General features: G+C 44.3%; 1 protein-coding gene across 5 annotated transcripts in view; it reads left to right on the top strand.

Annotated features, from left to right (window-relative positions):
• rnf220a (ring finger protein 220a) overlaps window positions 1-12,775 on the top strand; it is a 111,553-nt gene that overhangs the window by 76,235 nt on the left and 22,543 nt on the right. For all 5 annotated transcript variants that reach the window (XM_079451571.1, XM_079451572.1, XM_079451573.1 and 2 more), the window contains one exon: window positions 7,849-7,978. In XM_079451571.1, coding sequence (XP_079307697.1) covers window positions 7,849-7,978 — 130 coding nt within the window. The remainder of the gene's footprint in view (window positions 1-7,848; window positions 7,979-12,775) is intronic.

Raw genomic sequence — 12,775 nt, forward strand, 5'->3', positions numbered from 1 at the left:
CATTTTCCCCTGTGAGGCAAAACTCAATCTCCAGCCGTTTCACTCTGCTGTGCCATCCACAAGGTGATTGATTGAATAAACAGCTGTCACTACTGTGAGTGCTCACACCCACCGACACAAATCCTATCCTGAGCACCATACACTTAAACCAAACACAGACACACACTAACCATTACAAACTCCATTCCCTCAAAGCAAACCCACACTAAATCAAGCCACAGTTTTCTCAAAGGTATGCCCTCGACATGAACACACTTCCTTAGCTTTGTAGCTGGCTTTAAGGGGTCATATGGCGTGAATACGTGTTTTTCTGTGTCCTTGGTGTGTTATTAGTTGCCCAATGCAAGACACGTAAAATTGCAAAAATTAAAGTGTCAGAACAAAGGATGCATTCTATTTAGAAGCAAATGCTCACCCAGAAACGAAACGCTTTATGTAACCATACCCCCACAAATCTACGTCAATTTGCGGTATGATTCCACTAAGACCGCCCAAATGTATAAGCAAGTATGGTGGGCGTACCTGTCAGTACAGTTGCTTTGGAACCTGATGTTCCAGATATCGTAAGAGGTGTTACATTTCCGTCACACGTTCGCAGTATTCGACCAATCATTACGCACCGGTTAACTGGCCAATAATAGCACATCTCGCTATTCAGAGCGATGAGCTTTATAAAAAAGCTGTGCGTTTCAAAGAAGCGGGGCAAAGAAGATATACAAACATTTACGGTATGTTGAAAATGCAGCGTTTTAGAAACCTTAAATCGTGTCTACACATTGCATTACATCTAAAACAAACGATAATATTTGTTTTAGCCACAGAAAGTGTCTTAAACTGCTTTAAAACCAGCAACCAGACTAGTAGACTGGGAGATATTTACCATCATGCCCTTTAAAAAGTCCTCAAAGTTGTTTGTTTACATACTGTAATGACGTCTCCGCCCCTGTAATGAACGTAGTTATTAATGTGGCCTTAATAACTGGCTCCCGTTTCCGCGCGGCTGCCGGCGCATGTCTGCACGCCCCGCACATACGCTGGATGCACGCATCAAGCCGACATCATCTTTAGGCAAACACTCCTCCCCGCCGATCCAGCTACTGAGAGAGAATGACAGAACGATTCAGACAGACAACCACTCCCCTCTTCCCTCTCCTCTCTCAGGTACTGATTGCATTTGCCTTTTTAACGTGACACCCGGCACGTGTGCGCTCCACGCGTGATGGGGAGCGTGTGGAGCTGCTGTTTAACAGCACAATGCATCACTGTCAACGCTGATCGCCCTCCGCGCGCGCGGTTAGTGCCGCCGTCAACGCCGCCGCACATCAGGTCCCAAACCAAGGATGACCTCGTTCCATTTCATCAGACGTCCTCTCGAATGAGGCGCGATGCCTCATTCCCCTCCTCTCTCATCCCATAGCCTCTTTTTTATCACCTTACCCTGAGTAATCAGCACAGAGACTGTCCGGCCTGCTTAGCTTGTCCTCTTCTCACTTACAATAAAGTGGAAGAGCTCACACACACACGCACAGAGTCCGGGCCGGTCGCATTATCACTCTAATTCCCCTCCTTTTGCGTATAAAGCACACATTTTCCATTATGGAGATGACTCGTGGCGGCTCACCTTGCTCCGATATAGGGAGGAGGGGAGGCAAAAAATGAGGGCTGACAGGCTCGCTGGATTTATTTGATTGCGCCTACAAGGTGGTGTCATTTTAAGAAGATGCAGAGCGTGCGTGCCGTTGCGTGCGAGCGTGCGCGAGGCCTTAAGGCAAGGAGATGAAAAGAAAAGGCTTTAAAATGAGGAGGAAAAAAAGCGGTCCGAATCAAATCAAATTCTTCTTATCGGGCGTTATTTGACGATGTTATCAGACAACGTAATGTGGTTACATTCGGTAAGAGCCTGAGAGATTTCACTGTTTACTGATGTTGGCGTGTTTAAGGGCAGGAGGGGAGTGGGAATGAGGCAGGCGTAAACACTTGATGCATGCTGGAAAAGCTGAGCATCCGATTATATCAATGACAACACAAAATCCATTCTCATGATTAGTAATATCATTCAGATTAGAGAAACGTTACTCCAAAAGATCATTGCTTTCGTTCTTATTTGATGATGAGTGAATACGTTTTTTTTATAACCAGGGGGCTGTTTGGTACAGTTGTGCTTTACACATGTGGGGCTTGTGAATTCAGCCACTCTCAGGTGAGCCTGGCAGGGTGTGTGGTGTGTGTGTTATGTAGGGCAGCATTTCTCTACCACCTCCTTCTACGGCTCGGCTCAGCATGGGCACGCTGTTAGTAAGGAGAGATTTCAAAAGGCACAAGCTCTCTCCTCGGGCCCATTAGTGGCAGCTTTGTTCTCTCGCCAATATGTTAAGAGCTTTCTGTTCTGTTCAACAATCGCACACACGCGTGGCACACACATCTACGTGGAACGCGCTCCTTCCTCCAAGCAAACCAGACTATTGAAGCCATTGAACGATTGAATTTGCTGCAATTATGAAAGTAATGTTTAAAAGGTCAATGTGAAACCCTCCTAAACAGCGAGGCAAGGTGTTGATACCATTGTAAATGCATCTAAAGGAATAATTATACAGGCCTTGTGATGTATGTTATATAATGTATTTGGATACCTTTAAATATTTCGCAAAAGAAGTTTATTGGGTTTTGAATTATGTAACAGTTAATGTATTTTTCAAATGTAAGTGGAACGTTTTGGTTACTGCACTTGGACACCTATCTGCGTTCGTGAATTGACTTTGCAGGGTACATCCACAAAAGAATTTGTCAAGTTTTACGTAGGCCTACGCTTCCAAGAAAAGAGAAAACAATTGAAATCAAATGCAATAGAAATACATGCACCATTAAATGTGATTTAATTTTCCAACACCTTCTAGGGTCAATGCATGTCAAATTTCTTTCTAAATGTTTCACACTATCTGTTTCGCGAGGTTTCTTTTTGCATTTGGAAGCAGTTAAATAAATAGGCGCATGCTGTTCGAGTTATGCTGCGTGATGCTAAATGAGAGGAGAGGCAGACAGCTTACAACCTCAGTCGGAGCAGCCGGTGGCTGGATGCCAGATACCAGGGGAGAGTGCGTTTGAGGCGGCTTCTGTGGAGCTCTTTTTTTGTTATCGCAGCGGCTTGTAAAACAACATGCGAGAAGTGTCAGAGGCAGCTAGATGCGTACGCTACATCACCACACAGCCTCTCAATTTCGAGGCAGAGAAAGCACAATATTCCCACCCTCAAGAGCGGTCAGGGATATTAGTATGCGCTAACTCAAGCGTCCAGTGTAATTGTGCTATCAGTGGGGTTAGAGAGAGGTTACGTGTGATGAAAGTGCTTTTAATAATTAGGGGACGTCTAACATCGCGAGAGGCCGCTAACTCTGGCCCTCATTAGCTGTGCTATCAAATCAGAGGTCCGGGTGAACGGATGTACTCGGGTAAAGGTGTACTATCGAGACGGGGGAAATAAAGCCCATTTTTTAAGATAGAAAGAGAGATAGTGAGAGTGAACCATCCATCTTGGCAAATTTGAGAAGATCCAGCCCGTACTCAGTCAGAGCTGTCAGACGGATCTCTCTCTCACACACAGCATGGCATTTAGGTGAGAAATCTGAGCACTAAAAAGTTCTGTCAGTCCTATTTCCCTGTTATTGCCCCTCTCCGCGAGCCGGTCTCACCGGCCCTTCAGATTAAACGGAGACCCCACCTTTCTCCGCGCAGGGGTCCGGCTCAGGGGGGCATCCCACATTAATCATCTTTAATGCGCTGACAAGCAGCATGCGCCAAACCCCCTCCATACCTCAGGATTTATCTCTCCGTCCTCTGCTAGCCATCACTCACTCCCGGAGAGATAGACGGAGGGAATAAGATAAAGGGAATGGGACGGTTTAGGGGCGCTTGTGGTAACCGCTCAGGTGCATGTTGCTTTTGTGATGTTGTTCTTATGCGGGTTGTGTGTCCAGGGCCAGGACTCTGTGTGTGTGTGTGTGTTTCCCTTCAGACCTCACAGGGGAGAAATGATTAATCACTGGCTGTCTCTATTAGTCAATCCTCTCAAGGGAGGTGGTGGACACCAACACTACACTGCATGCACACATAATGGGGCGGTCTATAAGAAAAACATTAGCACACTAACACACACACACATAACGCACACACGGATATGTGGCTGGGTTTTTCATTTGTTCTATGACTTTTATGTCGAAGGACTAGGAACTTTTTTTAGGAATCTTGTTATACGAAGATCATGTTCAAATCGAAACGGAAACATTTTATGATGCCTTCATCATGTATCCGTAATGAAAAAAGGTTATAAAATGTAAAATAGTATAAGTACTATATACACATTTTATATACACAAGTGGTAAAAATGACACTGATATGATCATGACAAAGAATGATGGAATGTGTGATACATGCATATATTTACTATTAAACATTGTTTGTTAAAAATATATAAAGTAAAAAAAAATCACAGTCCCCACACTTAAAGAAACACTTGTATGCGAAGCTAAGAGTATTTGCTTTGACACGCAAACACACACCCCTGTGCGCTAAAGGTTCATCAGTTAGACAGCGCTGACAGACAGATGATTTAGTGTGTGTTCTATTGTGTGAATGCTCTCCGTCTTGTGTTAACACCGAAGCTGCCAAATGACCACCTCTCTCTACGCGTGTGTGTGTGTGTTTTCAAGGAGACGAGCGACAGGGAGGTGGTTTAGGTCCCGACAAGCGCTTGACCAAACCATCATGACTCCATTACTGAGCCCATTGATTGTGTACGGATGAATTAAAGAGCCGGTCTGGAGAGGCACACGCTCATTTTCTCCTCACATACAGACAGAGGGACACACACACAATCACACGGTCTGTTAACAGATCCCATCATGCACACATAACAGAGTCAGAGTAACAGTCCGTCAGTTAACCGTCTGGCTTACCTGTCAGTAGACAAGAAAGGAAATAGGAACATTAAAATACAAAGTGGAAGGTGGTCTTGTTACTATAATACTAATGAACAACATGTACTGACATATACTGTATGGGTCCAAAACTGCCAAATGCATAAATATAAGTGTATATTTACAAATGAGTCAAATACATTGTGAATTTACAGACCAGGGTTTACAATAATGGATGTGTAGCGGTGTCATTGCTCCACAAAGTGATATCGCAGGCCGTCTCATTTCGTGTGGCAAATGGCCGGTAAGAAAATAAAGAACAAGAGTACGACTGGAGAGATTTATCTGCTGTAGAATGGCTCTGGACATCGCTTTGTTTACTCTTGCAGACGGCAATTGCTTTGGCACGACTCAAATTATCTTGTCAGGGCAATAAAGCTGACCGGTGCCGAGGAGAGAGAGAAAGAGAGTGAGGGAGGGAGATGAAAGAAATGAATAGGAATATCGTTTTGGCTGTTGGCACCATTGTATAGTGATACTTTGATATATATCACGCTACTGAATGACTTCCATTCACCATTTCATCACTTTCTGGAATACATGATTCTTTCAGACAAATCTAAATTCGCCTCCATTTTTGGGATGGCACGCGGAACATGGTGTTGCCTCGGTGAAAGAAAGAGACCAAAATAATTTAAGCTACGACTCAAGAGTGCAGAAAACAAATAGAGGGACAGAAAATGAGAAAGAGATGTGCAGGATGTTGCTGGACAGAGATTGGGGGAGGGAGAGAGAGAGAGAGAGAGAGAGAGAGAGAGAGGGCCGAGCGAGGAAAGGGTGCTGAGAGAAACAGAGACACACAGAATTGTAATCGATTACCTATTTTTCAAAGTCACTTAAAGTGTCCAGAGTGCGAGGCTGTTAAGTAGTGCTGCTGGAGAATAGGGGAAGGGTATGCGCAGGCACGCCTGACTGGGGACAGGAGAGGATGGGGTGGAGGGGAACAGGTGGAGAAATGTATGGGGGAGGGAGGGGGAGTTTTTGGATGCTAACACTGACCCCTGATGAATCTGTGCTCTTGCAGGAAATAGTTCTGACAGGCCAATATGTGAGCTGAGGATTTGTGCCCCCGTTGGGACTTTGCCACATGTATGCATGTCTGTGTGTGTGTGTGTGTGTGTGTGTGTTTACATGTGCATGTTTGTCTGCACGAGTGTGCGTGCATAGACACCAATGTTGCAGATCCATCGCTCTCTAAAACGGTTCACACATCACAAGAAGGCAAACACAACGTTGCCCTCTGAAGTCAAGGACGAGCTCACGCTGAGCCCAGGGCTTTATGTAGAGAGAGGAACCAGGATTACAGCCCCACTGCGTGTGTGTCTGTGTGTGTGTGTTTGTACATCTGTGTGCAACCTGCCCCCGAGTTACCTCATCATCTCGAGAAAAGATGCTCACTAACCCTCGCTGCAACAGATCAATACCTGCCTCCCGGACACCGGGACAACAGTGGCAGAGATGAGACGTTTGTTTCGCATTTACTTGCTTTGATAATTGGACAGATCTGCAGTTTGCTTGTGTGAAATGGAACATATATTGCACATCTTTGTTTACAAGATCATGTTAACATAATCGTAGAAGGGATGCAAAAGTAGCAGGTTGTGATTGGCTAAACCGATAATATGACATATTCTAGTAAAACGATGACATAATGAAATGAGGTATTATGAATGAAATATTTTATGACATACCAAGTTTTTTGTATAAGCAATAATGCACTTGATGCAATCTCTTGTGTTGCTTAAGTTAATCATAACAGTGAGTAGTATGGTGCGTGCACAACTCCGAAAATGTCCGTCAATTGCGATTTCATCACTTCCTGTTTGTGAGCACTATGTGTATATGTTTGTGCTTTGAGTGAGGTAAACACACTCACCATGTGGCTTACAGCGGTAGTGTGTTGGTAAGAGTCAGTTCATCCAGGATATCCTGTTTGGGGGGGGTCTATTGTCCCATGAGCTAAAAATAGTTGCTTTGATTGGCTAGTTCCAGATCGGCGCGATTGGGAGACATCTGAGTAAAACAGGAAGTCGCGTCCTTGAGTATTTTTGCCCATTTATAAATGTGCACAGCGGTGCTTTAGTTCATTCGCATGCAAACGATCTCCCCGTCCGCTTACAATCAAGCACACACGTAAGCTATACAAAAATAAACAAAGCCACGTGTACAAATATAAATAATATGCGTACATGTTTATGATAAAATGCCTGTTTTGTGTTTATTTGGTTGTACTGTAAAAATCTGACACTTTTGTTAACTATTTGTTGAAGAAATGCACTGTGTAAATCTAGTTTTTGAATGTACATCTTTGTGTGCATTACACCGTGTGATGCAATGTCGTTCATTGCCGGGTGCACAAGTGAGTCTGTGTGTTTGCAAGTGTCTAGATCCAGCCAAAGTGTCACAAGCTCGGTGGCGTAACTGTCTGTGCGGCGCTGTGGATCTGGTTTAATGAGGGAACAGGAGACAGGAGGCCGAGGGTGACGGATTCTCCTCCTGCAGAAATCTGAGCCACTTAATCCACACAGTCTGGAGACAGAAACAGACAGCAAAGGGGGCTCATATGACCTGTGCTCATCTCTACGTTTACTAAATAAAACCTGGTTTTAGGGAGCACTCACGTTAGATCCCAAAACACGATATTTTTTTATTTTCTTATTTTTTTCAATGCCTTTGGGAATTTCGCCTTTTTTAATCCGCATGAAAGAAAATATGAGCATATCTGGTCTAAATGCAAGCGATTCATTGGTGCTGTTTTACTCAGGCTTTGTTTTACTCGGTTACACTGTGAAAGTAAATTGGGTTGCTAACTACATTATATTGTTCATTGCATAATAACCGAACCGTTTCCTCTCTTCCCATTTTCTGTTTTTCTCAGGTAAGAAGAAGGTGTCGCTCTATGACAGTCAAGCTCCGATATGTCCCATCTGTCAGGTGCTGTTGCGTCCTGGAGAACTCCAGGAACACATGGAACAGGAGATGGAGAGGCTCACCCACATGCACATCAGGTACGCAGACTAGCGCATCTTCTGACGGCTTCATCCGTTTGTGTCACGGTTACCCAATTTATCTCTGTAACAAATGAAGCACATTGGCTGCTTTCCCTCACACACACACACACGTGTTTTGGAAACCAACAGAAAAACAATGAGATACTTGATACCGTTGTTTAACTTCAGTGAGAGCAGCAGCCGTATAAACAGATCAGGATCGCATTTTCTTTCCTATCATCCAGCAGCCCACATGCGCTGGCTGATCATGTGGCGAGGTTAAGCGTGGTAAGAACATCACAGAGATTTTACACAGCATCCATCTTTTATCCACTGCCTAAGGCCTTCATACAGAGCAGGGCAGCCTGGAGCTATGGACCAGAAGATCCATGTTAAAGTGATGCGTGTGTTCTCATACATCGCCCCAGACAGGAAGTCTCACTCAGCGAGACCAAAGAAACATTAGCCATAACAAGAAACAATGTACTGTCAATCTATAGGTCACAGACGTGCTATAGTCCCAGCCCTTTGCTGTACGTTGTGTCGAGTGGAACAGGGAAATATTCCCCTTCCAGCATCTCTCAGTCCCCTTTTCACTTTTAATAGATGATGCGGGTGGTGTAACGGGGAGAAAGAGAGAGAGACAGATATTAGTTCTCAGCAGGATGTCGTCCCTGAGCGAGTGTTATCCATCACACGGCACTGAGAAGTTATCTTTTAATAATTAATAAAGGGCAGCGGGCCGCCCTCCCCAGCGGGCAGCGGCCATGGACACTGACATGTCTCTAGGCATCCACCGTCACTGCCTGTTTGATGGTGCCGGTTATTTAAGGCAATAGCGCCATCGCTCCTGGTCTGTCAGGGTTGGACGCTGCTCGGCATTACGGGCCTGTGATTTAGCCTCTATTTCGCTCCTTTTAACCCCTGCTTATAGCCAAGAGAGTTATTTTCCTTCTACAGGCCATAGGCAGCATTATCGCGTAACACTGATTTAGGGTGCAGCGAAAGAGAGAAAAGCAATTGCGATTTTATTAGGGCTGCACAATTTTGAAGAAAAATGCGATATGCAAACATGAATGTTTTTAGGTTGTAAAATCAATTTAAATTATATTAAAATATATTTCAGAACTGAAAATTAAATCACCAACATGCATGTTTTATGCATCATTATCATTTCCGAATATGAACAACCATGTTTTACCGTTGCAGTACATAAAAACTAATCTGACAATGTTATTGCAAACGTGATATGCGTATTTGAAATATTGATATCATTTCAATATATTGTGCAGCTCTAGATTTTATATAGTGATTTACACAGGAAGGCAAGTTTGGTATTAAGGAATAAATATAATTGGAAAAAGAAATTGGGACTGAAATCATGTAAATGATGCTTAGGTTGGGAATTTAGGTTGCATAGATTATGTGCTAAATAAATGTGAGCAGGATTTTAAACCAATGAAAATTTCACAAATCCCACAAATAAATTTCATTCAAACATTCGGATCCACATGACATAAGAACACAGAGCGGTGTAAAATGAAGTACTCAAGGTATCACTGTGGAACTCTGGGTAACTGGCGTCGTCTTCCTTCTCTGCTCACTTCCTCCCAGGCAGGGCCACGCTCGGCACACGCTAGCACACACAGATCATTGGAAGTGACATGGCGAATTTGTGGCAATTTGTAGTAAATCTCCCTTTAATGATAGCGTTTCATTCTGCACCAAATGAGACTTGAGTGCATGTAAAATGGGGAAAGCTATTTAAGATGTAGCATTAGGCAGATGTCTGAGTGGATTCGGGTGAGTGTGTGTGAGATTGGGACCCACCGCCACACTCCCTCGCTCTCACTCCCTCGTGGCCGCATCGCTGTACCCCCTCCCCTGACTCGTCCTCGGCTCCTCATGTATGGAAATGGAAATCCATCATGCCCTTTACCCGTCTGCCTGCTCTGAGGGCCACGGCAATCTACATATCCCCCCACCCTTCCCCGGCATCTCCACGTAATCAATTTGCCTCCAGCGGAGCGAGGGAGAGCCGGGTGGCAAACGACACGAAAAGCAATCTTTATCTCCGGCTTACAACCCCCCAACTGTCGACTGGCATTTATTCAATTTTCACCGGCTCTTTCTCTCTCGTCTCGGTGTACTTGAATTTGCCTGTGAAAGGGGAATGAAAGAGCTCGGTTTGTGGGAGATTTTAAAAGTCAGGTGCGCGTAATGAACGGTTTTACAGTGAGCATTGCGAGAAGAAAATTGTTTAATTGGCGAATCGGTGAAGGTTAAAAGAACAGTTAGGAAAAATCGAAGTTCTGTGAGTTATCAGTTCTAATGTCATCTAAATTCCAAACCCGTATGACTTTATGTATTCTCCGAAACACCAAAGTTTAGCAGTAAATCTGAGCTGTTTTAAAAATATAAGTGTGATAAAAGTATAAGTCGCATATCTTGTTTCTAAGTCTTCTATAGCGCCTGAAATTTAAGTCTTCTTAAAAAACAAATGTTGTGCTTTTAAATATATCCGGCCTGAACTCACAAGGCTCAACCTCCAGTTAATGTTCTAGTAATTTCAGTGCAAAGTCAACATGATTTAAACAGTGATGTCAACACACTAGTCCTATATTAACTCATGCTCCATACCCCTACTATTACACAACATCCCCCAGGTCCTATAGCTCAGGTGCTGCATGACATCACTAAACCGGTAAACAGTGTTTTTCTGTCATCGGCATCCTTCGGCTATCCCGCAGGACCGAGTACAGCGGTTTTGGTGGTGTAGGTGTCTAATGAGTGTAAAGGGGACAGTTAGAGTTCTCATGGGTATGAAGTGTATCACGGTGTTGTTTTGTTGACGAAAGGAGATGTGCGAGATTCACACTGCCACACTGGGGGATTTATGATTCTGTGGAGTCCGTTTATTATCTCGCAAACAGCGGACTGCCACCGATGGGGCAATTTATCCCCTCTCAAGGCCTGGTGCTGATTTGTGTTGTCTCTTTCTTCTCTTACGTCTCATTCTTTTTTTCCTCCCCTTGCTGTCAGATCAATCATGCCGACTGTGGAAAAGGCAGGCGTGAGGCTTATTACCTGAGTAAAGAGGCGGGACAAAACGCCAGACCCCGCCTCTACCTGTCAGTTATTGTAGTTTAGACTGTGAAGGCCAGATTGGGTCAGTCCGGTTCACATTCTGGAGAAAGCACAAACATGAGACCACGTGTAGAAAATGACATGGTATGCTGTATTCTATGATAAAAACATATTTTGTGTTTAGGGTTAGTTTACCTAAAACACGACCTCTTTTTACAAACCTGCCTTTCTTATGAATAAAGAAACATTTGTAAAGGAACCAAAGTCCCATTTAAAAAAGGAAAAATCACTTTAATGGAACTTTGATTGTACTCTCTTTCTACAACTGGTGCAATTTCTTTGTCTCATTTTGTTCCTTCAAATCTAAATGAGCACAAACACGGTCCGTGCTTTCTTTTTCCTCTCTTACCTGCTCTTTTGCTCTACGCTCCATTTCATCCCTTGTTTCATTTGTCCACTCCGTTGACAAGTGTGCCTACTGGATCAGACTTTCAGATTAGGGTGCAGGCTAATTCAATTCCAGTGCCAGACCGGAGCAATCATTTCTTCAGGTGTGAATGCACGATTCAAATCGAACATGACAAGGGTGACGTTACCCCGTCATTGTTCCCCCCTGCTTCATAAACACCCGGCAGTGACCCGGATCTAAAAAAAGAGATTGAGCCGGGGTGACAGACAGAGGCAAAAGCGAGCGACACAAGTGATGTGTGTATATCTGTGTTGGTGTACAGAAGAGAAAGCAATCGTGAGCAAAAGAAAGCGAGATGGCAGGAGGGATATTAATGCTTCTGAGAGCGATCTGATTTGATATGTCTCTCCCTATTGTCGGCGGACGCTTTAGCCGTTCCGTTTAATAATTCCTGCCTTACAATCAGTCATCCTCAATCCGCAGCGTCCACGAGGCAGAGATTCAATGTACGATCCACCAAGAGGGAGTAGCCCCCCGCCACCCCACCCTCTTCTCTCCCTCTCCGCCATTCTCCGCCTCTTTAATACAATGTTTACAAGCCAAAGCATTGTCCTCAACATATTTCAAAGTCCTAAGTGCCCAAGGCGTTTCACTGACAAATCAAATAACCGCAAAATCATTTATTTCCTTCTGCCTTAGTCAAACTGTAGCGGTTTGGAGGGATCAGGTCTGGATGGAAGCATCCAGGAGAATGATTACTTCAATAAAAAAATTATAACCCAAATCTGCTTAGCAGTCGTACTTTTGGACAGTAATTGTTTCAAATACAGCATGACCCAGGGCTGCCTGGATTGAGTGGCACAGAAGATGACTTGGATTTTTTTCTCTTTTCATTTTTTCCATCTCTGGATGATTAAAAGTGTGATTTGTGCGCCTTTGTTCTCTTTTGTCTCGGCTGTCCTCTCGAAGGCCCGATCGGGTCCTAAGTGAGGCCAGCAGGGGAGCGCTCAGTGTGACTGAGCTAAAGTGAGTGCCGATTGAGGAGACACGCGTAGTTCAGCTCCTTAGGGGCCAGAAGTTACATATCACACACGCTTATGCAGACACACACATGTGCTATGAAATGACAGATTACAGTCTCTGTTCAGTCAAAAGGTGACAGGGTTTATAGCCTGTGCTGTGACACGAGATCAAAGCAGATCGGACGTCGCAGCAACAAGTCCGGCATCACGTTCCATCCAAATTAACATCAGAGCACGTCAGCCGTGAGCTTCGGTTGTTCCAGAAGGGACCTTCGAAGTCAATTCACATTACACTTG

This window comes from Barbatula barbatula, assembly GCF_947034865.1.
Source record: "Barbatula barbatula genome assembly, chromosome: 3".
Classification (NCBI taxonomy): domain Eukaryota; kingdom Metazoa; phylum Chordata; class Actinopteri; order Cypriniformes; family Nemacheilidae; genus Barbatula; species Barbatula barbatula.